General features: G+C 48.9%; 1 protein-coding gene across 1 annotated transcript; it reads right to left on the bottom strand.

The window, feature by feature from the left end:
- Positions 1-21: 21 nt before the first annotated feature.
- On the bottom strand, positions 22-27,228 carry GDF15 (growth differentiation factor 15). The gene is made up of 3 exons (XM_059159106.1): positions 27,127-27,228; positions 2,465-2,762; positions 22-934 (listed from the first exon to the last, which is right to left on the bottom strand). The coding sequence occupies exons 1-3, from the start codon at positions 27,226-27,228 to the stop codon at positions 291-293; spliced, it is 1,044 nt and encodes a 347-aa protein (XP_059015089.1). The 3' UTR covers positions 22-290.
- Between the last annotated feature and the right edge of the window lie 687 nt (positions 27,229-27,915).

Here is a 27,915-nt window from a genome sequence, read left to right as displayed (position 1 = left end):
TCCATCCTGGACACCACGGGGTTCAGGTCAAACACCTTCACTTTTATTACCACAGTTTTAAATAAGTGCACACCGTCAGACTAGCCCTCCCCAGCCCTCCAGTCCCCACAGAGAGCATCCCAATAAATTAATAATAAATACAAACTTATAAATACAGAGGTGTGGGAAGGGGGGGTTGACAGCAGAGGTGGGAAATCGGGTATCTCAGGTCCCACAAGCCCATTCGACAGACAAGGATCTCTGAGGTCGCTTCCATTGCTCACGAGCCGTAAGTAAAAGACCAGCACCGCTCATACACAGTGGCAGTCCTTGGCTACGAGATCGTCGAAGGGCGTAAGCGACACGCGACCGTCGCTGTCTTGGTGCAGGAGCACCACCGGCTCATAGCTGGCGGGCACGCAGCATGGCGCAGGCGCGGCTTCGGGATTCAGGCCGTGCAGGCGCGCCTGCATCTGCGCGTGCGTGTTAGCCGACCGGAACTGGCTTGGGCACGCGCCAATACACATGCGCACGTCTAGCTCGCGAGGCGCCACCACCCAGTTGGCCCAACCCAAGTCCTCGAGCGACGCGCGCAGGCTTTGCAGGCGGCAACAGCGTCCCTCCCCGAGGGGGCAACCGTCTCCGGCGTGCGCATGCGCGTCGCGGCGCCCCCTGGCCGCGCTTGGCCGCCAATGCAGCTCAAGCTGGGGACGTGCGGAAGGTAACGTTGCTCGCAACCGGTTCAACCGAGGCAGCAGTCGTAGGTGTAGTGCGGAGGCCCTGGAACCTCCAAGGCTGAGCTGACGTTGCAGCGGCCGAGTCACGTCCCACGAGCTGGGCTCCGTTGGCGACAGCCTGAGCAGCGCCTGATGCAGGCGGGAGGTTGCGGGGAGCCCCTCGGTCAGGTCCGCCAGGGCGATGCGCAGGTGCAGGTGGCCGCCCGGTCCCAGTCGCACTGAGGAAGAGAGGAAAGCCAGTCAACCACGGGCCTACTGTGCGCCAGGCGCGGAGTGCCCATTTCCTTCCACGCGCCAGGCAGCATCCCACCTCAGGGCCTTTGCACAAGCTGCTTCCTCCTCCAAGCACACTATTCCCCTGACTGTCAGCATGGCAGGCTACATATCCCCCCAGCCTGCCTAAAATAGGCACTGCCTTATTTTCTTTTATTTCATTGTGTATCATTTCATCTCCCCTCCTGAATCCCCTCAGGGATTTCTGTTTGCCTGGTTACCATCATGTCTGGCATACAGTAGGTATTTAGAAAATACTTGATGAAATTAGGACACCTAGGTGGCTCAGTCGGCTCAGTCGGCTAAACCTCTGCCTTTAGCTCCCAGGGTCCTCGGATGGAGCCCCATGTCAGGCTTCCTGCTCAGCTGGGAGACTGCTTCTCCATCTCCCTCTGCCCCTCCCTAGCCCTGCTTGTGCTCTTTCTCTCTCTCTCTCTCTCAAATAAATAAAACTAAAAAGAAAAAACAAACAAACAAACAAATAAACAAACAAAAGCTTGCAGGATTAATGTCTACATGATATTTAGAGGGACTAAAATCCAAACACTGGTTCTGCCTCTTGTGGCAGTCAAAAACATTTCACTGAAGGCCTACTAAGTGCTGGGGTTAGCTACTTTGTTTTCAACGCTGTGCGTCTTGGTTTCCATATCTGAAAATGAAGGATATCTGGATCCCCAGGATTCTCAGGGCCCTAGGCTGGTGCAGGTGTTGGAGATACTTCGGGGACTAGGGTTTGAGGGCCCTGGACTCACTAGGCTCAGAAAGGACAAGAAGAAGATTACCTGGAGTCTCATAGCTCTAGTAGGATTAGGGTGCGATAGTAACGCTCCCTTCTGGCCTGACACTCCTCCCCTAACCCCTCCCACTTTCTAGCATAACCCAGATCTCCTGCTCTCTCTTCCCCCTAGATCCTCTGTGGATGGCGAGAGAATATCTCCTCCCTCTCTAAGGCACATGCCACATGCAACTTGAGCGATGCCGTGTCAAGGGATTGCGTCAGATCTGGAACAAGTACAGGCACATTCCATCTACCCCTGGGCTGTGCTGCTCTCCTCTGCTCCCCCCACCCCTTTTGTCCACTCTGCTGGCTCCCCTGCACCCACTCTCCTGGATTGTACGCCCTCCCCCAACCCTCACATCCAAGGATAAGTCCCCCCCCCACACACACACACCCTGCCGCCGGACTTTGTCTCAGGGCATTCCAGTCTCTGTGGGATTTCAGAAGCATCCCTGGCTTCTCTGAGCCTCAGTTTCCCCATCTGCAATCTGTAACATCTCACTTTGGCCAAGCCTCACCTTGTCTTGGCATAAACCAGGCCACCAGCCTCCCCTCAGCCCCAACGGGAGCTGTTCTTGTCTGTTTCACAGATGGGGAAACTGAGGCTCGGTGGCAGGCCTGGGCCCCTAGGACTCAGAACCACTGGTTAGATGATGGTAGCTGCCTAGGGGACAGAGGTCTCTTAGATTTCACTCACGCTTTGGAGTGAGTATCCGGACTGGAGCTGTAAGGTTGAGGTCAGAGTTTGAATCACCCCAGCTTTGGTTCAACCGCAGCCTGGTCTGCAGGTGTTCGTAGTGTTTCCGAAACTCCTGGGCTCTGGAGATGTCCGTACTGGAGTGTGCGTCTGAGGGTCCTGGAAAGGCTGGGAGGCGCTCCTGGGCCAGAGACAGGGCACCTCCCAAAGGCAGCCATGAGAACATCAGCAGCACTGGCAGCATGGGTGAGGAGTGTGGTGCCCTTGTCCAGCTGTGCCGAGCTAGCTGAGCTCTGAACTGAGACACCGGACGCTGCTGGACTGGCCTTTATAACCCCCGGACTTTGTCCGCCCCCGCCTGCCTGGTCCCTTCCGCCCTGGGTGCAGAGTAAACACTCCGGGGACCATAGTTGGCGGAGTCTTGGGCTGCTTTTCAGGGGGAGGCCCTTCTGGGGGGATTTCTCCTGGAGAAGCAGGGGTACCCTCCCCCTAGAAGCCTCTCTGAACCTCAGTATCCTCTTCGATGAGATAGGGACTTCCAGCTTGGTGGGCTGGTGGAAAGAATGCTTTTGTGGAAAAAAAAAAAAAAAGACTTAATTAGCTACCAACTATATGCTAAATTCCACAGCAGCACCTTAAGTGGTGGTGTTCTCCCTCATGGGATTCTTGCTCTCCCTTCTTGGTTAGGACCAAAGACTGAAGATGTTGAAAAACAAAGGAAGCAGAGGAGAAAGGGACAGGAAGAGCCAGAAAATACAACCTAAATCAAGTCAGTCCTCTCCATCCTGTCTCCGTTTCTTCATCTGGAAAATGAGAACTGAGACTTTCAAGTTCAAATGAGGTAGAAGGGACAGGGCCAGATACATAGGAGGTATGTAGTTAACTGGGTGTGTTTGCAGTCACTCATCCTTAGCTGGAACTCCAGCTAAGTTAAGTTAGAACTTAACTTAGGGGTACTCCTACTTGCTCCTCAAAACCCTACTCAAAAAGCCCCTTCTCTGACACTACCTTCCCAGGCTCAGCTGGGTGCTCCCAACCCCTATCCTTTCCCCCAGCCCAGCCTTGACCTCACAGTTCTGGGCATGTCTATGCTTTGCTCTGTCTGCCCCAGAGTGGAAGGAGGCCCTTAGCCAGAGCTGAAGCTACTCTGCGACCCAGTCTCTTGGCTCTGGGCCCAGAGCAGAGCTGGTAGGGAATTGGAGTCAGGGAGGGCTGGTGCGTCAGATCCAGACCCCAGATGGTGGACGGCCAAGGGGTGCCCCAGAAAGACTCAGGTCTTCCCCTCAGAGCCTTCTCCAAGGTTCAGGCCCCCTGGCCTCACCCCCTCGTGCCTGCATCTAGCTTCCTGGCCAGAGAGAAGACAGAAAGCTGTGTGAGATAGATGGAGGGGGTGTGTCAAGTGTGATGGAGTGTGCGCAGGTGAGAGACACAAGGATGTGCTGGGGGGCGCACACAGCAAGTCCCCCCTGGGCAAAGAGGGTCAGGCCTTCCCCAACCCCAGAAAGCACCCACTGGGAAGACTCAGTCCCCCCTGAGTCTCAATCTCAGCCTCTGTGAAGTGGCATCATCACCCAGCTATGGGTCCCAATGTCCCCCCACTCCTGGCTCCGTGATGCTCTGGGCCTTCAGGTGCTTTGTAAACACACTGGTTCCCGCCCTGTCACTTCGATCCTGACGGGGGCTGTTGGGAAGGACAGCCTCTTGCCTCACCAGCTTGGCACACACAGTAAGTGCTTAGTAACGGGGCTTGGACCGACCAGACAAGGCCCGGGGCCACTTCACAGCCACACTGCCGTGCCCTCTGCAGAGGCCGGGCCCTGAAGGCAAGCCAGAGTGCTGAGTAATCCGAACTGGTAGGGACAGGTCAGCAAGGGGCACCAGTGGCTGGACCTGACCTAACCTGGGGGTTAGGTGGGGCAAAGGGGGCACTGTCCTAATAGGCATCCTTGCAAGATCAATGGTGGCGAGACGTCAACTTTCCGTAGCCTCTGCCCTCAGACACTGTTAACACACTTTTCCATTACTGAATAAGAGAACCAAACCAAGAGGAGGCAAGGAGGTGCGTAAGGTCGTAGGGGCGAGTCCACGCTAGAGACCTCACATATATCCAACCCCTGGCTGGTCATCTGTTTCCCCGGCATTTCTAAGCCTGGGATAGGATTCTGAAGTTCCTTGTGTCTACGACTGTTTCCCGCCACCCTCCCCCCCCCAATTTCAAAGCCTTGTGAAGAGTTTTCCCTGATCAGGTCCCAACAGATTGGACATTTGTCAGCTCCAGAGAAGCTGGCCTGGGTTGATGTTCTGGCCCACTTCTCCCTGGCCATGACACGCGGGACAAGGGGCATCAACTGGCAGAACCTCAGTTTCCCCATCTGTAAAACGTGGTAACGGCACTCTGTGTCAGGGTTGTAGGGAGAACACACAGGGAGTGAGAGTGTCTGTACAAGCTGTGTGTCATCCTGATCGTGATTCAGATCCCAGTGCCACCCACTTTGCTGTGTGACCATAGGCAAATTACTCAAACTCTCTGTGCATCAGAACAAAGGCCGTGTGTTGTGAGGAAGGAGAACGTTCAGTACAGAACTCTTACCATTCTTAACTCGGTGCACTCATAAGAGCCGCCACAGACTGGGCACCAGGTCGCATACCAAGGACAGGAATCCCACGGTTTCTGGGCCCCCTCTGTCCGCTGCCACTCCCCCTAGGTAGATGCCCCCCCCCCCGGCAGATGCCCCTTGGTGGACACTAACCTCTCAAAAAGATGCATAAGAAATCACATATTTCAGGGGCACCTGGGTGGCTCAGTGGGTTAAAGCCTCTGCTTTCAGCTCAGGTCATGATCCCAGGGTCCTGGGATCGAGCTCCACATCGGGCTCTCTGCTCAGCAGGGAGCCTGCTTCCTCCTCTCTCTCTCTGCCTGCCTCTCTGCCTACTTGTGATCTCTCTCTGTCAAATAAATAAATAAATAAAATCTTTAAAAAAAAAAAAAAGAAATCACATATTTCAGCTGTTTTATTAGCTTTCTGGGGTGTAATTCGGACAAAGCCCACTGGACCCTGGGGTCCCAGTCATGGGGGTTTTGGACAAGGCACTCACAGGAACTCTGGGCCTCAGGGAGAAGGCAACCAGAGGGGCCAGGGGCCAGCCCCTTCCTTGGGGACAGAAGACGCTGTCACCTGCAGCAGGACAGTTTTCCTGAAAGATTTAGGAGCAGCTAGAAACCTGAGATGTTAAGGGAGCCCCAGAAACACAGCAGGTATACCTCCAGGGCAGGCCGAAAGTCAACTCTGTTCCCCAAAATCTCCTCTAATGCCCAGGGATACCACCTGCCTTGAGAGCAAAGAGCCCAATTTCAAACCAGCTTTCCTGGGGATTTCCTCAAGACAAAGTATGTGGGCCACGAAAGCCACTTGCTCCGGACCCCACCCCTCAGACGCTTGGGTGACTCCAGCTCAAGCAGTGAGGAGCCACGGCCACCTCCCAGAGCCTGGGGTTGCTTCTCTCTTTCCCATCTCATCCCGTTTCTCTGTGTCCCATACGTATGGGGGACGCAGGCACTTCTGTGGGTCTCTGGGCAGCTGAAGGGATGCTTGGTGAGGAGAGGGAGGAAGAGAAATGGATTTGGGGAAGAAGGAACAACTAAAGGCTGGACTGGAGTCCCGCGAGATCTGTGAGGCCTCTACCCTCAGCTTGTGACCGGTGAGCCTCAGTTTCCCTGTCTGTAAAAGGAGATAATGGCAGCCCCTCACACGGTTGGAAGGAGGACTCATAGGCTATGAGTGAGTCAGGGGACAACGTGCACTCAGCATCTGTTAGGAATTAAGTTTCACGTCAAGGCCATTGGCAAGTGCCCTCCTGACCCAAAAGGTTGCCATTCTGACCTGTGGGCTTGGGGCCAAAATGGCAGCATTATGGTCAGGCTAAGAGAAATATCCCAAATGCTTTTTACTCGGTCTTCCTGGTGGCTCCGGCGCTCCAGGGGCCAGCATGGTACACCCAGGTTGGACAAGGAGCTGAGTCCCAGGCTCCCGGCCCTTCAAGGACTGTAGGAATCACAGTGGGCTTGGCGCCACTGGAGACAGTGGGAGTAGGGCCTGGATAAAGCAGGATCTCTCATGGACAGGAGAGATGCTAAGCTGGAGGTTTCCTATGGAGACAGAAAGAGAAACTGGCCACTCATGGGCCTCCTTATGTGCAGGGCACAGGGTACCAGACCACACAGGATGCCCAGTTTCCAGATTCCTTGGACCCTCAGGATCCCTAGACAACTCCCCACCCAGGTCTTGAGGACAACTGCGGAGTGGGCCTGTGGTTTTAGGGCCCTTGGCCTAGTTGTTAGGCTACTCTGTCCGAGAGGACAGAGGTTTACTTGGAAATACACAGTCTGGGAGAGACCAAGGTGGGTTCAGAGCCCTTCCTGGAGCCTGACACTTGCCCGATCCCCCAAATCCTCCCCCTACCCCAGGATCCTAGGTAGCCCAGTTCTCCAGGGCACCTTCTGCTGGCAACTTTAGCTGCGTTTGGCCCTCGACTGCCTCCAACCTGGAACCAACCTGACATGCAGATCCCCAGCCAAGGGCAAAAACCATGCCCTCCCAGGGTCGGCCTTTCTGGGTTCCGCAGGTGCTGTGTGCTTTCAGGAGAGTCGCTGGCCCCTCTGGGCTTCTGTTTCCCCATCTGTGATCAGGATGGGGTTATAATAATCCCATGTTGGCCGAGCCCTACCCCATCTGGCCACAGATGAGCCTGCTAGCTCCTTCATCGGTCCCAGTGGAGGATAGAATATTGCTGCCGAGGTCACAACTGGTTCAGCAGTGTGTCTCTAAGACACAGAACCACTGGTTGCATGTGGGGACTGCCCGTAAAGGTCTCTGAGACTTCATCCACACTTCAGGATGCGGCTGGGGTGTGAGTCTTTCAAGTTCTTGGTCAACAGCAGCATAGTCGGGGTGTCCTGGAAGTGTTTCGGCAACTTCTGGAATCTGGGGACATCCAGCCTGAATTGCATCTTGGAGGGTCCTGGGAAGGTCCTGGGCCAGGGATAGGGCATGGCTCCCGTGGTAGCCACCCAGGGCGTCGGCAGCATCGGGGATCAACGTGATGGTGTTGATTCCTGCCCTGGCATGGCTGTGCTCCTTACTCTCTGAGCTGGGACTGACACTGTAGGACCAAACTTCATAGTCTGAATTTACCCATCCCAGCCCGCCCAGCATCTCCTGCCTGCCCCGGCGTACAGACTAAACTTAGTCAAGCGGTCACAGCGGGGCCTCGTTTCAGGGATGTATTCCCGATAAAGCTGGGGAACCACTTGGAACCTCAGTATCCTCCTCCCTAAAATGAGAACATCGTCTCAGCCTGGTGGACTGGTGGAAAGAATGCTTTTGTCAAAGAAGACTTAGTACAGTGTCATTGTGTGCTAAGTTCCATGCAGGAGCTTAAGAGCTGGCCTTCTCCCTCATGGGATTCTTGCTCTCCCTTCCTTTCCTGGTTAAGACCAAAGGCTGGAGATGTTGAAAAACTAAGGAAGCAGAAGAGAAAGGGACAGAAAGAGCCAGAAAATACAACCTTAGCCAAGTCAGTCCTCTTCATCCTGTCTCCGTTTCTTCACCTGGAAATGAGAACTGAGACTTACACTGCAGAGAAATTCAAACGAGGGAGAAGGGACAAGGTCAGGTACATAGGAGGTATGTAGTTAACTGGGTGTGTTTGCAGTCACTCATCCTTAGCTGGAACTCCAGCTAAGTTAAGTTAGAACTTAACTTAGGGAAACTCCTACTTGCTCCTCAAAACCCTACTCAAAAAGCCCCTTCTCTGACACTACCTTCCCAGGCTCAGCTGGGTGCTCCCAACCCCTATCCTTTCCCCCAGCCCAGCCTTGACCTCACAGCCCTGGGCATGTCTGTGCTTGGCTCTGTCTGTCCCAGACTGGAGGGAGGCCCTTAGCCAGAGCTGAAGCTACTCTGCGACCCAGTCTCTTGGCTCTGGGCCCAGAGCAGAGCTGGTAGGGAATTGGAGTGCTTGGGTTTAGGTCAGGGAGGGCTGGTGCGTCAGATCCAGACCCCAGATGGTGGACGGCCAAGGGGTGCCCCCAGAAAGACTCAGGTCTTCCCCTCAGAGCCTTCTCCAAGGTTCAGGCCCCCTGGCCCCACCCCCTGTGCCTGCATCTAGCTTCCTGGCCAGAGAGAAGACAGAAAGCTGTGTGAGATAGATGGAGGGGGTGTGTCAAGTGTGATGGAGTGTGTGCAGGCGAGAGGCACAAGGGCGTGCAGGGCAGTGGGGGCCACACAGCAAGTTCCCCCTGGACGAAGAGGCTCAGGCCTTCTTCCACCCTTAGCATGCACCCACTGGGGAGACTCGGGCCCCCCGAGTCTCAGTCTCAGCTTCTGTACAGTGAGATTATCACCCAGCTTCAGAAGGGTCCCAAAGTGTCCCGAGGGATACCCCAGCAAGCAGAAGGTGCTTAAACTGGCTCCTGCCAAGGCCACTTCCAGCCAGATTGCAGCTGGTTGGGAGGTTGGACCCAGCCTCTTTCCATTCAGACCCAGTGGCTTTCTAGAGTTAAGAAAGCCAGGGCCCTGGCGGGAGGTGGGCAAGTGCGATAGCAAGAGTTGTAGGAGGCAATCCCACCAGGTCCCCTCTGGCCATGCAGGCCCTTCTCTGCGTCTTGTCGGAAGGCCTAGGTCCCCGGGGACAAAGAAGTTGGAGGCCTGGAAGGGTTTCTCCGAAGACCTCTCTACTCGCCCCCTAACTCTCCTAGGAGGCTGTCAGGTTTGAGGCTCCGTGGAAAAGTAACAGATGGCTCAACATTTTCAAGTGAATGGTGGAGTGACATGTGGCAGTTGTGCTGCTGTCACCTCTGTTTTTTCAAGAACATTCTGACCACCACCCAAAGTAGACCCCGTCCCTCTGAGCAGCCACTTCCCCTCCGCCTCCCCCAGCCCCTGGCAAACACCAATCAGCTTTCTGTCTCTCTGGATCTTTCTGGTCTGGACATTTCATATTAAGTGTGCTGCAGTTTCCAATGTGGTGGGGTGAGGGGTAGGGCTCCGCACGCCAACAATTCTCTAACAATGGGTGTCCTACAATGCCACTTAATCCTGAAACCACCTACCTGGGTCAGATCCCACAGATTCGGGGTTCCATCCTAGAAGACTGTCTCCACTTCAGATGCCCAGAGCTCATCCAGGAGTCCTGGATGCGGTCCCGATAGACTGGCTTTAACCAGAGGTTTCCAGGACCCCCTGTCCTTGGGTTCGGTTGCTTTTCCAGAGCATCTCACAGAGCTCAGGAAACCTGTTCATGCACTTACTGATTTATGCAAAGGATGTTAAAGGATACAAATCAGGGGCGCCTGGGTGGCTCTGTGGGTTAAAGCCTCTGCTTTCGGCTCAGGTCATGATCCCAGGGTCCTGGGATCAAGCCCCGCATCGGGCTCTCGGCTCAGCAGGGAGCCTGCTTCTGCCTGCCTCTCTGCCTACTTGTGATCTCTGTCTGTCAAATAAATAAATAAAATATTTAAAAAAAAAAAAAAAAAAAAAAAAAAAAAAAAAAAAAAAAAAAAGGATACAAATCAGTAGCCAGAGGAAGACATGCATAGGGCAAGGTATGTGCAAGGGGTACCCTCTCCCCAAATCCCCATTTCGATCAACCTGGAAGCTCTTTGGGGAGCCCCACCCCCCATATTTAAAAAAGATTTTATTTATTTATTTGAAAGAGAGAGAAATCACAAGTAGGCAGAGAGAGGCGGGGAAGCAGGCTCCCCGCTAAGCAGAGAGCTCGATGTGGGACTCAATCCTAGGACCCTGAGATCATGACCTGATCGGAAGGCAGAGGCTTAACCCACTGAGACACACAGGTGCCCCCACCCTTTGGGTTTGTATGGAAGCTTCCTCACGTAGGCATGATTTTTTTTTTTTTAAAGATTTTATTTATTTATTTGACAGAGAGATATTACAAGTACACTGAGAGGCAGGCAGAGAGAGAGAGAAGGAAGCAGGCTCCCTGCTGAGCAGAGAGCCCGATGCGGGACTCGATCCCAGGACCCTGAGATCATGACCTGAGCCGAAGGCAGCGGCTTAACCCACTGAGCCACCCAGGCGCCCCTCACGTAGGCATGATTAAGTCATTGGTGGCTTAGGCCTCCAGCCACTCTCTCCTCCCCTGAGGTCAGGGTGGGGGTTGGGACTGAAAGTTCAACTCTCTAATCACAGGGTTAGGTGTCTTCCAGAAGTCAACCACAGGAGGAAAGTAAAAGACCTCTTTGCAGCCCTTGGGGCACCTGGTTGTCTCCTTTGGTAGAGCACTGAACTCTTAATCTCAGGGTGGTGAGTTCAAGCCCTATGGGGGGAGGATGGGCATGGAGCCTACTTAAAAAAAAAACATACAATTACACTCTGATCATAGGAATTCCAAGAGTCAAAAACCAAATGCATATTTCTTATTGTGAGTGACAGTGTCACATGTAAATGTGGAATCATACAACAGGTGGCCTTTCATGCCCGGCTTCCTTCACTGAGCAGGACGTTTTCACTGTTCACCCGTGGTCTAGGGTGTGTCAGGGTTTCATTCCTTTTTACGGCTGAGTAATATTCCACCAGATGGACAGACCATGTTGTGTTCATCTCTTCATCCACTGATGGTCGTGTGGATTGTTTTCACCTTTTGGTGACTATGAACAGGGTTGCTGGGAACGTTCATATGCAAAGATATGAGGCCCTGTTGGGGGAAAGGCCCAAAAGTGGCATTGTTGGGTCAAATCGTGATTCTGTGTTTAACATTTCAAGGAGTGACCTGAATATTTTCCACAGCCTCTGCCTTCCCCTCCTCCCCCTTTTAAAAGATTTTATTTATTTATTTTACAGAGATCATAGGTAGGCAGAGAGGCAGGCAGAGAGAGGGGTGGGGGGGGGGAGCAGGCTCGCCACTGAGCAGAGAACCCAATGTGGGGCTTGATCCCAGGACCTTGGGATCATGACCTGAGCTGAAGGCAGAGGTTTTAACCCATTGAGCCACTCAGGTGCCTCCCCTCTTTTTTTTTTTTTTTTTTTTTTTTTAAAGATTTCATTTACTTATTTGACAGAGGGAGAGAGAGATCGCAAGTAGGCAGAGGCAGGCAGAGAGAGAGGGGGAAGCAGGTTCCCCACCAAGCAGAGAGCCCGACATGGGGCTTGATCCCAGGACCCTGAGACCATGACCTGAGCCTAAGGCAGAGGATCAACCCACTGAGCCACCCGGGCACCTCTGCCTTTTTCCTTTTAAACTTTTTTTGAGCTATGACTTCCATAAAAGCAAAAGAAAGCCATTCTGGTGTTTGTCTTGATGGCATTTCGCACACAGTAGGCCTGTGGGACCACTTCCCAGATGAGGTTCCAGAACATTCCAGGCCCAGGAACCCTCTAGGCCCCCTCCTGTCACTCTCCCCATCCCTGGAATAACAGCCAGGCCCACTTCTGTGACTGGGGACGAGTTTGCCCGATTTCCAGCCTCTTATAATACAACCAGCCCGAGTGTTCTCCTCACGGCCCGTCGTCTTTCACCCAACGCCATGGCCGAGACACTTGTTCTTTCTCTCCCCTGTGGTCCATCCTTTTCCCTTGCTATGCCCATCCAGGAGAGGAGCTGTCACTTTACAAGCAGGACCAGTAATTCACGTATTTCTGGAATTTCCCAATGGAACACAGCGCCACGGAGGGCCTGGGGGATCCCCAGGGACAGGGAAAGGGGGACATAAGCTCTGTGGTGTTTCCGGTTCACCAGACTCTGGAATGCTGACAGCCAGGCCCATCTGGCTCCCTGTTACAACATCATTAGCAGATGACCTCATAGCCAGCCCCGTGGCCAAGGGGGAGGGGCAGTGGGACGGACTGTGGGCAGCCGGCCATCTATGAGCTCAGCAGCCCGGGACCCTGCATTCCTCGCTGGCAGCTTCCGTGGGTCCTCAGGGGCCAGTCCAAGGTGGGTGTAAACAGCATGTAGGCCAGGGGTCAGGCCGTCCCTGCCACCAGGCTTGGCCCCAAGCCGCCCAGAATTTTCTCTCATCACCTACTCTTGGCCATAGTCACCCTCGTCAAACACACACAACACACAACAGAACACACACCCACTTTTATTGTTTGTTTCTTGTAACAGGAGGCACACAGTCACGGCAGGAGGTCCGGAAGAGGCAAGAAAAAAAAATCAGGTTATTTGAAAATTTCCTCTGAGCTCACAGGACAAGGGAGAATTGGTATCCCAAAACGCCCCTCTGGGCCACCAGGCACCTGTGCCATCTAGAGGGTTCTACAGCTAGCCCTTGCGTCAAATCCTGGCTCAGGCCTCCAGATGCCCAGCAGATCTGGAAGCATTGCTAACCTCTTCCCAAGGTCGGTTTCTCAGTAGTACCCGCTTAGAGAGTAGCACTGAGTAGATGAGGCTTGAGAGGAGTTGTAATCCCAGTATTTTAGAATTAATAACTATCATGAGGATGGGTGGTTGGGCGGCAATGTCTGCTTTAGCCGGAGTTGGGTTGAGCGAGGCCGGGGCAAACTTGCTCAGAAAGAATGTCTCCTTCCAATGAACTATTTATCGTTAAACCCCAGCTTTGATGTCCTATCTTCCAACAAGCACTCCCCCTTCTCTCTCTGGGTTCCCTCAAGCTGAGGGGCCTCTCTCTGACACTATGCTGCCGGAACTCTGCTTTGACATGAACAGTATTTTGAGCTCAAAGCAATCAAAACCCAGCGGATTCAGACAAAGCTCACTTCCTCTCCCTCAACTGCTTGCTTGTACCAGGAAGAGGGCTATTTTTTTTTTTTTAAGATTTTATTTATTTATTTGACTGAGAGAGAGAGACAGTGAGAGAGGGAACACAACCAAGGGGAGTGTGAGAGGGAGACGCAGGCCTTCCGCGGAGCAGGGATCCCGACACGGTGCTCGATCCCACGACCCCAGGATCGCGACCTGAGCCGAAGGCAGATGCTTAACGGCTGAGCCACCCAGGTGCCCCTGCCTGGAAGAGGGCTATTTTAAAAAATTCTTTTAATTTGGGCACCTGCGTGGCTCAGTTGGTTAGGCAGCTGCCTTCGGCTTGGGTCATGATCACTGAATCCTGAGATCGAGGCCCGCATCAGGCTCCCAGCTCTACGGGGAGTCTGCTTCTCCCTCTGATCTTCTCCTCTCTCGCTGTCTCTCTCTCTCAAAGAAATAAATAAAATTAGGGGGAAAATTTCTTTTAATTCAATTTAGTTAACATACACTGTATTATTAGTTTCAGGGGTAGAACTTAGTGATTCATCAGTGGCATATAAAACCTGGGGCTCGTTCCATCCAGTGGCCTCCTTAATCCCCATCACCCAGTTTCCCCATCCCCGGACTCACCTAAGGAAGAGAACTATTAACAGAGATTCCTCTCCACCTAAGCAACTCGCCTACATAATAGGGCGATCTTTGTTTTCCAAACATGTCCTCCCACTTTCCTGCTAGTGGTCTTTCTCCCCTTTCCTCCTCAGCAACCCCCCGCCCCCCCGCCCTGAGTTCATGTCATCATGGAGTTGCCTCGCTGTCTCTGGCACTCCCATGTCTGTGTGGATTCCCCGGACATATGCACGCTATTAAATTTTATTTTCTCAGTCTGCCTGGGTGGCTCAGTGGGTTAAGCCTCTGCCTTCGGCTCGGGTCATGGTCTCAGGGTCCTGGGATCGAGCCCCGCATCTGGCTCTCTGCTCAGCGGGGAGCCTGCTTCCTCCTCTCTCTCTGCCTGCCTCTCTGCCTACTTGTGATCTCTGTCTGTCAAATAAATAAATAAAATCTTTTAAAAATTTTGATTTTCTTCTGTTAATCTGTCTCATGTCAATTGGATTCTTAGTCCCAAGAGAGGGACCTTGAAAGAATTCTTCCTCCCCAACACTTGGCCTGTGGCCACGTCCCTCCAAACTCTGTTTCCGTCTTTACACGGCTTTCTCCTCTTCCCTGTCTCTCCTCTTCCCTCGCTAAGGACACCTGTCATATTTAAGGCCCACTGTAAATCCAGAGTGATGTCATTCCCGATTTTAACTCATCCGCAAATGCACTTTTGCCGGCTAAGGTCGCATTCACAGGGACTGAGGGGTGGATATCCAGATCAGGTATGGTCCAGAAAAGGGCCCTAAAAGCAGCTGAGAGACATCCACAGCAGCCAATGGGGGTGGCAAGGGCTTGGGAGGGGGATGCCTACTTCCGCGGAGTGTGGAAGAAAGAAAGAAATACCAAGGGGCACATTTCTGAGCCTCTATCACATGTCAAGTGCTTAAGACACATCTCTATAAAACCTGAGGCATTCGATGTGTGTCTCCATTTCACAAATGAGACCCTGAGGCCGGAGAGGTGGGCTTGCCAAGGTCACAGGGCTGGCAGCCAGTGGGGTGGGGGCTGGAGTCCCTTACAGCCAAACCCAAGCCGGCTCTACCTCCCTCAGCATCCCTAACATGAGGGTATATGGCCGCCCTGAGGTTGAGCTTGAGATGCGGTGGGGAAGAAGAAGATTCTCACCCCACCCTTCCGAGTTCTTGGCGGAGACCTCCTATAATAAAAGACAGGTTAAGAAGAGAAAAACCGAAGTTTAACATGTATACCTCAAATATACACGAGAAAGACCCAGGAAAACAGGAAACACCAATTTTAGTATATGTGCTGCGAAGCGACCCAGGAAAACAGGAAACTCCAGAGATGACCCAAGCCATCACCTTAAATACCATCTCCAGCTAAAGACAAAAGAAAGCTGTTGGGGGTGAGGCTTCAGGTTGCTATGAGCTTCTCCATTGATAATATTCTCTTGTGATTTGGAGCCAGCCTTCTTGTCCTGCTACAGAGAGGGACACACTCTTACAAATGGAGACCCTCCTTATAAATGTAAATTTTCCTTACAAAAGGGTCACTTCTACGCTGCTTTTTCAGAGCTTTTCCTGCGTTTGCAGTTTCTCAAAACAGTCCTTATGCCAAAGAGGCATTTTCTGCCGTGCTACCTCCGGATGGGAATGATACACACGTACTGTGGGGTGTATGATGGGCTTGCAATACTTGGGCATTGTAGGACAAATCCATGCTCAGGGAAAGGAGACTCAAGTTCAAATCCTGATTTTTGTCAGTTCCTGGCTGTGTGATCTTGGGCAGGTGTCTTGACAAATACTACCTTAACATCTATCACAACCAGGGGGCTCCTTTCAAGTGGCAAGAGAAGGCTCTGGGTATGGAAGGAGTAGAGAAAAGGGAACTCCTGCTGGGAGACATGGCCTATGCAAAGGCCCTGAGGTTGGAAACTCTCACACAGACAACCTGGAGGTGACGCCCTGGCTCAGGAACTCAAAAGCAGACCCAGGCCCGAGAGGCTGCTCAATGCAGACGAGCCTGTTTGAAACCCAGGTTTGGCTTCTCCTCAGCTCTGTGAGCAGGTGAGCTCTTTACATCCTAGATTCTTTTTCTTGTCAAGGGCAATTTTCCTCACCTGAAGAGCTTTATTTGTGACTCTTTGGGATCAAGGTAAGATGAAAAATCTGTGAGCATGTAGAGGCACCCCGAAAACTACCCAATTGATGGCAAGGGCGGCTACTTGAGCGAAGTCAGTTTCATTATTAAAAAAAAAAGACAGGGGCACCTGGGTAGCTCAGTGGGTTAAAGCCTCTGCCTTCGGTTCAATTATGATCTCAGGGTCCTGGGATCGAGCCCTGAGTCGGGCTCTCTGTTCAGTGGGGAGCCTTCTTCCCTCCCTCTCTCTCTGCCTGCCTCTCTGCCTGCTTGTGGTCTCTGTCTGTCAAATAAATAAATAAAATCTTTAAAAAAAAGACAAATTTTTTTACTGTGTAAAAGACATACAACATAAAATATATCATTTTAACCATTTCAAAACGTGCAATTCAGTGCATTATAGCACATTCACAGGGTGGTGTAACCACCACATCTGTCTAGTTCCAGAATCTTTCATCACCCCAAAAGGAAATCCCATCGTATTCACTGTTACCTTCCCATCCCCTGCCCCTGCCAACCACCAATATACTTTTTGTCCCTACAATTTTGTCTCTTCTAAACATCCCATGCAAGTGGAATCATATAATCTTTATATTATATTTTGGCAATCATGACCAGTGCTGCTGGGAACATGCCCCTACAAGGTTAGTCTGACCCCCTGTGTCCAGTTCTCTCGAGCCCACACTGAGGAGTGGAATTCCTGGGCCGTGTGATGGTTTTATGTCTAACTTGCTGAGAAACTGCCAAACCTTCTCTTGTCAGTTTTATCTTCGTTATGGAAGACTTCAGATATACCCAAAAGTATCAATCCTAAAATAACAAACACTCACCTACCTCATACCCAGTTAAAGAAACAGTCCCCCTAAGAGTTGCAGCCCCTGTACACCCCCCATTATCCATCCACCATGCCCTCCTCTCCAGTCTCAGGGAACCCTCTCTCTGCAAATGGGATTTGATCATCCCCAGGCCTATTTATATACTATTATATATATATATATATATATATATATATATATATATATATATATATTTTTTTTAAGGGGTAGGCTTATTTAAAACTTTACCAGCAAGGGAGGGGGGCCTGGCTGGCTCAGTCAGTGGAATGTGTGACTCTTGATCTCAGGGTTGTGGGTTGGAGCCCCATGTTGTGTGTAGAGATTACTTAAAAATGAAATCTTAGGGGCGCCTGGGTGGCTCAGTGGGTTGAGCTGCTGCCTTCGGCTCCGGTCATGATCTCAGGGTCCTGGGATCGAGTCCCACATCGGGGTCTCTGCTCAGCGGGGAGCCTGCTTCCTCCTCTCTCTCTCTGCCTGCTTCTCTGCCTACTTGTGATCTCTCTCTGTCAAATAAATAAATTTAAAAAATCTTTAAAAAAATGAAATCTTAAAAAACAAAACAAAACCCAAAAGCCTTTTATCAGCAAAATGGTAGAGTGGACAGCTCCCAACTTCTCCTCCTCCCACAGGAACATCAAACAAAAACTAACAGAATTCACTTTGTCAGAATATGGAAAACAGTCAAAAGTTTGCAGCAACTAAGCAAATATTGAAGCAAAAAGAAAGGAAGGAAGAAAATTTCAAAAATTTGAAAATGGTAGGAGGGTGACTCAGTGGTTGGGTGTCTGCCTTGGGCTCAGGTTGTGATCCCGTGGTCTTGGGATCAAGCCCCATGCTGGGCTCCCTGCTCAGCAGGGGTCTGCTTCTCCCTCTCCCACTCCTCTTGCTTGTGTTTCCTCTCTTGCTGTCTCTCTCTGTCAAATAAATAAATAAATAAATAAATAAATAAATAAAATCTTTAAAAATGAAAAGAAAATGGTAGGAAAGCTTTTTAAAAATTTTTTTTAAAAGATCTTGAGGCGCCTGGGTGGCTCAGTGGGTTAAGCCTCTGCCTTCGGTTCAATCATGATCTCAGGGTCCTGGGATCGAGCCCCGCATTGAGCTCTTTGCTCTGCCTACTTGTGATCTCTCTCTCTGTCAAATAAATAAATAAAATTTTTTTAAAAAAAGATTTTATTTATTTATTTGACAGAGAGATCACAAGTAGATAGAGAGGCAGGCAGAGAGAGAGGGGAAAGCAGGCTCTCCGCTGAGCGGAGAGCCTGACTCGGGGCTCTATCCCAGGATTCTGGGATCGTGACCTGAGCCGCAGGCAGAGGTTTTAACCCACTGAGCCACCCAGGCGCCCCAATAAAATCTTTTTTAAAAAGATTTTTATTTATTTGAGACAGAGAGAGACAATACAAGCAGGGAGGAGGTCAGAGGGAGAGGAAGAAGCAGGCTTCCTGCCAAGTAGGGAGCCTGATGTGGGGCTGGATCCCAGGACCCTGAGATCATGACCCGAGCCAAAAGCAACCGCTCAGCTGACTGAGCCACCCAGGCTCCCCTGAAAAGGGTAAGAAAGCTTTGTGGCATTTTTACTTGCCCTTGCCAAGAGATGACACCCTTGCCAAAGATGTTCTTGCCCTCCCCAGCTCAGTAGTGAGTTAACAAAAGCAACCTGTGTTTCTGGTGCTAAACCCTGATCCTGATCCCTGATTCTGGAGAAGGGAGAGCAGATCTTATTCACAAATTATTTCATAGGTCTGTTCTAACCTACTCAGGGCTTCTTGAAGCACTGACACAGAGTGCTCCTCTCTGAATTAACTCAGAGCTCAGGCCAGAAAAGTGGTGTGGATTGCTCAAAAACACTGCAAGATGAACTCATAACCTGCAAACATGTAGGATGAAAGATCATGGTCAGAATCAAGTACCTACACAATGTATTTTTTCAATGAAATTCAATTAATTAACATATAATGTATTATTTGTTTCAGGGGTACAGGTCTGTGATTCTTCAGGCTTATATAATACCCAGTGAATACTTGTGTATTCACAAATTAAATAATACAGCCTTCAACAATTTAAAGATGAAAACAAAAACAGCAAGCAAAGAAAGCCAAAGTTGGTGGCATCACAATTCCGGACTTCAAGCTCTATTACAAAGCTGTCATCATCAAGACAGTATGGTACTGGCACAAAAACAGGCACACAGATCAATGGAACAGAATAGAAAGCCCAGAAATAGACCCTCAACTCTATGGTCAACTCATCTTTGACAAAGCAGGAAAGAATGTCCAATGAAAAAAAGTCTTTTCAACAAATGGTGTTGGGAAAATTGAACAGCCACATGCAGAAAAATGAAACTGGACCATTTCCTTACACCACACACGAAAACAGCCTCCAAACGGATGAAAGACCTCAATGCGAGAAAGGAATCCATCAAAATCCTTGGGGAGAACACACTCAGCAACCTCTTCGACCTCAGCCGCAGCAACATCTTCCTAGAAACATTGCCAAAGTCAAGGGAAGCAAGGGCAAAAATGAACTATTGGGACTTCGTCAAGATCAGAAGCTTTTGCACAGCAAAGGAAACAATCAACAAGACCAAAAGAAAACCGACAGAATGGGAGAAGAGATTTGCAAATAACATATCAGATAAAAGGCTACTATCCAAAATCTATAAAGAATTTTATACTCAACACCCAAAGAACAAATAATCCGGTCAAGAAATGTGCAGAGGACATGAACAGACATTTCTGCAAAGAAGACATCCAGATGGCCAACAGATACATGAAAAAGTGCTCCACATCACCCGGCATCAGGGAAATACAAATCAAAACCTCAATGAGACATCACCTCACACCAGTCAGAATGGCTAAAATTAACAAGTCAGGAAATGACAGATGCTGGTGAGGGTGTGGAGAAAGGGGAACCCTCCTACACTGTTGGTGGGAATGCAACCTGGTGCAGCCACTCTGGAAAACAGCATGGAGGTTCCCCAAAAAGTTAAAAATAGAGCTACCCTAAGACCCAGCAATCGCACTACTGGGTATTTACCTTAAAGATACAAACGTAGTGATCCAAAGGGGCACATGCACCCCAATGTTTATAGCAGCAATGTCCACAATAGCCAAACTATGGAAAGAACCTAGATGTCTATCAACTGATGGATGGATAAAGAAGATGTGGTATATATATACAAAGGAATACTATGCAGCCATCAAAAGAAATGAAATCTTGCCATTTGTGATGACATGGATGGAACTAGAGGGTATTATGCAGAGTGAAATAAGTCAATCAGAGAAAGACAATTATCACATGATCTCCCTGATATGAGGAAGTTGAGAGGCAGCATGGGGGGTTTGAGGGGGTAGGAAAGGAATGAATGAAACAAGATGGGATCAGGAGGGAGACATACCATAAGAGACTCTTAATCTCACAAAACAAACTGAGAGTTGCCAGTGGGAGGGGGGGTAGGGAGAGGGTGGTGGGGTTATGGACATTGGGGAAGGTATGTGCTATGATGAGCGCTGTGAAGTGTGTAAACCTGGCAATCCACAGACCTGTACCCCTGGGAAAAATAATACATTATATGTTAATTAAAAAATAAAAAATAAACCCAGCAAACAAGAGGAGAATGTGACTTCTACAGTTACCACATTGGAATGTTCAAACGCCTAGTTTTCAACAAAAAAAAAATCACAAGGCATAAAAGTAAATGTAAAATTATGGCCTATTCAAAGGAATAGAAGGGGGCACCCGGGTGCCTTAGTCCGTTAAGCAGCTGACTCTTAACTTCAGCTCAAGTCATGATCTCATGGTCATGAGATCAAGCGCCACCTGGGGCTCTGCACTGGGCATGGGGCCTGCTTAAGAGTCTCTCTCCCTCTCCACTGCCTGTCCCTACAACTTTGTGCTCTCTATTTCTCTCTCTCTCCAACAAACAAACAAAAACTACCCATCATGTATAAGCTATCCTCAATAGGATTAAAAAAAAAAAAAAGATTTTAGGGGCGCCTGGGTGGCTCAGTGGGTTAAGGTCTCTGCCTTCAGCTCAGGTCATGATTCTGGGGTCCTAGGATTGAGCCCCACATTGGACTTTTTGCTCAGTGGGGACCCTGCTTACCCCCCTCTCTCTCTGCCTACTCCTCCGCTGTCAAATAAATAAAATCTTTAAAAATTTTTTAAAAGGTTTTATTTATTTATTTGAGAGAGAGAGTGAGTGAAAGAGAGAGCAAGTGTGGGGGGAGGGGCAGAAAAAGAGCTGAGCAGGGGGCCTGAAATGAGGCTTGATCCCAGGACCCCAGGATCATAACCTGAGCTAAAGGCAGATGCTTAACCAACTGAGCCACCCAGGTGCCCCTTTCCTCAATAAAATTAACAGCCTGACCAAGAATTCTATATCCAATAAAACTGTTCTTCAAACATGAGGAAGAAATAAAGACGTTCTCAGATAAGCAAAAGCTGTGGGAGTTTTTGCCATTATGTCTACCCTTCAAGAAAAGCTAAAGGAGTCCTACAGGTTGAAATAAAAGGGCACTAGATACTAACTCCAACCGTATCTAAATATATATGCATCAAACAACAGAGTTTATAACAAATGGTATAAGAAACAAACATTGACAGGACCGAAAGGAAAAACAAATAGTTCTACAAAAGCAGTCGGAGAGGTCGCCAGTGGCTCAGTTGGTTGAACAACTGTCTTTGGCTCAGGTCATGATCCTGGAGTCCCGAGATCGAGTCCCAGGTCAGGCTCCCTGCTCTGAGGGGAGATGGCTTCTCCCTCTGACCCTCCCCCATCTCATGCTCGTTCTCTCTCTCTCTCTCTCAATAAATAAAATCTTGGAAAAAAAAAAAAAAGCAGTTGGAGACTCCAGTACCCCACTTTTAATAATGAATAGAACATCTGAACAGAAGATTAAGAACATACAGGGTTGAACAACACTATAATCCAACTAGACTGAAGGGACATCTCTAGAACATTCCATGAAAGAGGAGCAGAACAGACATTCCTAGCAAGTGCACATGAACTGTCCTCCAGGAGCGGCCATATGCTACGAAAAAGAAAAGTCTCAACAGGTCTGAAAAAAATGAAGTTGGGGCGCCTGGGTGGCTCAGTGGGTTGAGCCTCTGCCTTCGGCTCAAGTCAGGATTCCAGGGTCCTGGGGTCGAGCCCCGCATCGGGCTCTCTGCTTGGCGGGGAGCCTACTTTTTCCTCTCTCCCTGCCTGCCTCTCTGTCAAATAAATAAAATCTTAAAAAAAAAAAAAATGAAGTCATACAGGGTCGTCTCCAACCATGATGGAATGAATGAAACTAGACATTAATAACAGAAGGGAAAATGAAAAGTTTGCAGATAGGTAGATATTAAACAACACATTTTTGAAGAAACTGTGGGTCAAAGAAATCACAAAGGAAACTGGGAAATATCTGGAGACAAGGGAAAACAAAGGACAACATATTCAACATCATAGGATGCAGCCAAGGCTGTGTACGTATTCAATTTACAGCTATGAGTGACTATATTGAGAAAGAAGAAAGATCTCAAATGAATAACCTTAAAAAAAAAAAAAGATGTTATTTATTTATTTGACAGACAGAGATCACAAGTAGGCAGAGAGGCAGGCAGAGAGAGAGGGGGCGGGAAGCAGGCTCCCTGCAGAGCAGAGAGCCCGATGCAGGGTTCCATCCCAGGATCCTGGGATCATGACCTGAGCCAAAGGCAGAGGCTTAACCCACTCAGTCACCCAGGCGCCCCTCAAATGAATAATCTATCTTTACACTTGGTGGAAGTAGAAAAAGAAGAGTAAATGTAAATCAAAGCTAGCACCAGGAAGGAGATAGTAAGGATGAGAGCAAACTTAAACAGAGAATAGAGAAAAATGGAATCACTGGAATCAATAAAACCAAACGTTGCATCTTTGAAAAGATCAACAGAATCAAGACATGTTTAGCTAGACTGACAAAGAAAAAAAGAGAGAAGATGCAAATCTTCAAAATAAGAAATAAAAGTGGGGGCATTACTACTGGATCTATAGAAATAAAAAAGATCAGGCGTGCCTGGGTGGCTCAGTGGGTTAAAGCCTCTGCCTTGGGCTCAGGTCATGGTCCCGAATTGGGCTCTCTGCTCAGCGGGGAGCCTGCTTCTCTGCCCCTCCCCTGGCTCATGCTCTCTCTCTCTCTCTGTGTGTGTCTCTCTCTTAGGAAGGAAGGAAGGAAGGAAGGAAGGAAGGAAAAGAAAGAGAAGAAAATCATAAGGAGGAGAAAATACATTTACAGGCCTGTACCATATTTATCAGAGAAAAAAAATCCACGTACAGCCCCGTGCAGTTCAAGTCCATCTTGTTCTAGCTCAACCATAATACCAACTCTTTCTAATTCTTCCAAGAAATAGGAGAGGAAGCAGCACTTACAATGAACCCAGCACTACCCTGATAATAAAGACGGATAAATATAAGAAAGGAAAATTACAGGGGCACGTGGGTGGCTCAGTTGGTTGGGTGTCTGCCTTGGGCTCAGATCGTGATGCCAGGGTCCTAGGACTGAATCTCACATCAGGCTCCCTAGAGCCTGCTTCTCTCTTTCCCTCTGCCTGCCGCTTCCCCTGCTTGTGATATCTCTTTCTATCAAATTAATAAATAAAATATTTTAAAAATAAAAAGAAATGAAAATTACAGCCAGTGAGAAAAGAAAAAAAAATATATATATATATATATTTGCATGCCCCTGATTTCCGGGATAGAACTCCTGAAGCCTTTGTAATTTCCTAAGTGATAAAAGCATGAGGAGCATCTTTTGTTATACTATTTGGTCTTTGACCCCAGTTCCTGGCACAGGGCTCCTAAAACCCTTGGAATTTCCTGATAGGAGTGTCTTTTGTTGCAATGAGGCAAGTCTGGGTGGGCTCCTGGAGGGGGGCTGGTCACCAGAAAGGCCAAGGCATTATTAGAAGTTTGGAATTTTCAGCCACACCCCCCATTCTTCAGAGAGGGGAGAGGGGCTATAAATGGAGTTAATGATTTATTATGCCTACGTGACGAAGCCTCCATAAAAATCCCAAAAGTACGGGGTTCAGAGAGCTTCCGGGTCAGTGAGCATGTGGAGGTGCTGGGAGAATGGTGCACGCAGAGGATGGAAGCTCCAGGCCTCTTCCCACATACCCTGCCCTACAGACCTCCTCCATCTGGATGTTCATCTATACCTTTATCGTGTCCTTTCATAATAAACAGGTAAACAGTAAGGAAACTGTTGTCCTGAGTTCTGTGGGCCACTCTAGGAAATCAACTGAATCCAAAGAAGGGGTCATGGAAACCTCTGATTTATAGCCAGTCCGTCAGGACGACAGCTAACAACCCAGACATGCCTGGGCATCTGGATGTGCCTGGGCATCAGGACGTGCCTGGGCAGTATTGTAGGACCGAACCCTTAACCTGAAGGATTTGACACTATCTCCAGATATATAGTGTCAGAACTGAGTTAAGTTGTCAGACCCCCAACTGGTGTTGCAGAGAATTTCTTGTGGTGGTGGTATAGAAGGGTTGTGATTGTGGTAGTTGGGTACGAGTGAAGGAAAAACACGTATGGAGCACTGAAGTTTTTCCTTAAACACAGATCAATAGCCCTTAAGAATACAGCTGCAAAATTTCTAAACCAAAAGCTGGCAAACTAAATCCAAAACCGTATCAAAAGACCGTATCAAAACCGTATCAAAAGGATTACACACCATGACCAAACAGGAGCTCAGGAATGCAAGGATGGTTCAACATAAGAAAATCGATCAATGAAATACCCATGTCAATGGAACAAACTGAAAAAAAATCATATCATTTTCTTAATTGTTGCATTAAAGACATTTGGTAAAATCTAATATCCTTTTATGATAAAAACTCTCCAAAAACTAGGGATAGAAAGAACTTCTTGCACATCATAAAGGACATTTATGAAAAACCCACAGCTAACTTTATACTTAATGGTGAGAGACTGAAAACCTTCCCCCTAAGATAAGGAACAAGACAAGACTGTCTACCATCACCATTGACACTCAGCATCACACTGGAAGTTCTAACCAAAGCAATTAGACAAGAAAAATAAACAAAAGGCATCTAGAGGTGCCTGGGTGGCTTTGTCAGTTAAGCATCTACTTTCCACTCAGGTCATGATCCCAGAGATCATGGGTCAAGCCCCATGTTGGGCTCCCTGCTCCTTGGGGAACCTGCTTCTCCCTCTCCCTCTGCCTGCCGCTCTCCCTGCTTGTGCACGCTCTCTCTCTCTGTCTGTCAAATAAATAAATAAAATCTTTTTAAAAATCAAAAGCATTTAAATTTGAAAGGCAAAGGTAAAACTACTATTCACAGATGACATGACCCTATTTATAGAAAATCCTAAGGAATCCATGAGAGAGCTAGAACATATGTGCAAATCATGTACCTCGTGAAGGTTTAATATCCAGAATATACAAAGAACTCTTACAACTCAACAACAAAAAGACAAACGACCCAATTTAAAAATGGGCAAAGGTCTTGAATACATATTATCCCAAGAAACTATATAAATGGGCAATTAACACCTAACAAGACACTCAACAACACCGGACATTAGGAAAATGCAAATGGAAACCACAATGAGATACCACTTCACACTCAGTAACGTGGTTATTATAAAAAATAATGTGTTGGAAAAAAAATAATAACGTGTTGAGGGCACCTGGGTGGCTCAGTGGGTTAAGCCTCTGTCTTCAGCTCAGGTCATGATCCTAGGATTCTGGGATCGAGCCCCGCATTGGGCTCTCTGCTTAGCAGGGAGCCTGCTTCCTCCTCTCTCTGCCTGTCTCTCTGCCTGCTTGTGATCTGTCAAATAAATAAATAAAATCTTTAAAAAATAATAATAATGTGTTGATGTTGAGAAATTGGAACATTCTTATACCGCTGGTGGGGATGTAAAATGGCGCAGCTGCTGTGCATTTTGGTGGTTCTTCAAAACCATAAACATAGAATTATCATATGATCCAGCAATTCTGCTTCTGGGTGTATATCCAAAAGAACTGAAAGCAGGGACTGAAACTGAGCATGTACACCGATGTTCATTGTAGCACTATTCACTACAGCCCAAAGGTGGAGATCGCTGAAGGATCCATCACGGGCTGAATGGATAAACAAAATGTGGTATGTCTAGGTAATGGAGGATTACTTAGCCATAAAAAAGAATGAAGTATGGATCCATGATACAATGATGAAATTTATTTTTTTAAGATCTTATTTATTTATTTGAGAGAGAGCGAGAGAGAGAGCATGCACACAAGCAGGGGGAGGGGCAGTGGGAGGGAGAAGCAGACTTCCCACTGAGCAGGGAGCCTGACGCGTTCATCTGCATTAGGGGTATCTGGGTGGCTCAGTTGTTAAGCATCTGTCTTCAGCTCAGGTCATGATCCCAGGGTTCTGGGATGGAGCCATGCACTGGGCTCTCTGCTCCGCAGGAAGCCTACTTCTCCCTCTGCTTCTCCCTCTCTCTGCTTGTGTTCCCTCTCTTGCTGAGAGAGATAAATAAAATAAATATAAAATAAAATAAAATAAAATAGATAAAAATAAAAAACATGCTGAGTGAAATAAGTCAGAGACAGGCAAGCATTATATGGCTACACTAATAAGAAATATCTAGAATATGCAAATCCATAGAGACAGAAGAAAGTGGATTAGAGGGGCGCCTGGGTGGCTCAGTGGGTTAAGCCTCTGCCTTCGGCTCAGGTCATGATCCTAGGGTTCTGGGATCGAGCCCCGCATCGGGCTCTCTGCTCAGCAGGGAGCCTGCTTCCTCCTCCTCTCTCTCTCTGCCTGCCTCTCTGCCTGCTTGTGATCTCTGTCTGTCAAATAAAAAAATCTTAAAAAAAAAAAAAAGAAAGTGGATTAGAGGTTACCTGGGGCTGGAGGAGGAGAAACAGGAATGAGGAATTACTGCTTAACAGTTAAAGAGTTTCCATCTGGGGGTGATGGAAAAGTTTTGGAATTAAATAGAGGTCTGGTACTGTGTGTATTCAACCTTGTGAAGGTACTGATGCCACCAAACAGTACACTTAGAAACAGTTAAAACCAAAAATGTTGACTTCTGTATATTTTATCACAATACAAAAATGCAAATTAAAAAGAACACCTTTATAACATTGGTATCACACTGTTTGTTCCCTTTTGCAACCTGCTTCTATTTTCAGCCAAGGTTCTGGTTTGGAAATTATTGCCTGGAAGTCTGCCTCATTCTTTTTCTGGGCTATAGAGTATTCCACAGTTTAAGAGTCCCCTGGTGGTTTTCTGGGCTCCAACTCCTCGTTAAACCAGGCAGCGGGGAAGACAGACACGTTGAATTTTCCTGGGATTCACACCAGCAGCAGAAGGGCCAGGTCGGAGGGTCCCGCCGTCCTCAGCAGCACTAGTGTGGGCAAATTACTCTTTAACATGGTCAGACGGATTCCCTCATCCGTCATGGGTGCACTCCCACTGACCCCTGCCCGTTGTCTCTAGGGCCTGCCTGGGAGCCTCCCTAGGGCGGAGGAGAGGCCTCTGGGTGATTTTCGTTCCCTGATCTCCTGGTTTGCATTGTCCTGATTCACCTTCCCTGAATCACCTGTTTCTGCCAGTACTTCATTGACTACTGTGTCCCCAGATTCTCATCCACCTGGAACCTCAGATGGTGACTTTTAGGGTCTTTGAGATATAATTACTTACATTAAAATGAGGTCACCCTAGAGGAGCCCGGGCCCTCAGTCCAGAGACTGGGGTCCTTCCAAGAAGGCTGTGAGAAAACGGCAGAGATACGAATGATGGATCCAGAAGCCAGAGGCCATCCAGCAGTGCTGGAAACCCGCAGAAGCCGCAAGAGGGGGCTGGGACCAATTCTCCGTCTCAGCCGCCAGCCCTGACCACACTCAGATCTGGGACTTGTGGCCTCTACACCAGAAGAGAATACATTTCTGCTCCTTTAAGCCACCAGTTCCGGGTGACTCTTATGGCCGCCCCATGAAACAATGTCATCCGCCCATCTTAATATCTTTTTCTCTGGTCTAGGGTGTCTTCATATGTTCTGGAAGCTACTCCTCGATCAGTTAAATGCAGGACAGACATCTCTCAGTCCCTGGCTTGTCCTCTCAATTTCTTTATGGATTTTTGTGTGT

Source organism: Mustela lutreola, chromosome 2 (genome assembly GCF_030435805.1).
Source record: "Mustela lutreola isolate mMusLut2 chromosome 2, mMusLut2.pri, whole genome shotgun sequence".
NCBI lineage: Eukaryota > Metazoa > Chordata > Mammalia > Carnivora > Mustelidae > Mustela > Mustela lutreola.
Note: the sequence above shows the minus strand (reverse complement) of the source record. Positions and strands in the feature narration are given on the sequence as shown.

Coding starts and splice junctions, on each gene's coding strand:
- GDF15 (XM_059159106.1), bottom strand. CDS start 27,228: ATGACGGATGAGGGAATCCGTCTGACCATGTTAAAGAGTAATTTGCCC. Junction 2,763..27,126: donor ACCTGGCCCTTCTGCTGCTG/GTGTGAATCCCA, acceptor CCGGTGTCTCAG/TTCAGAGCTCAGCTAGCTCG. Junction 935..2,464: donor CCGGATACTCACTCCAAAGC/GTGAGTGAAATC, acceptor TCTCTTCCTCAG/TGCGACTGGGACCGGGCGGC.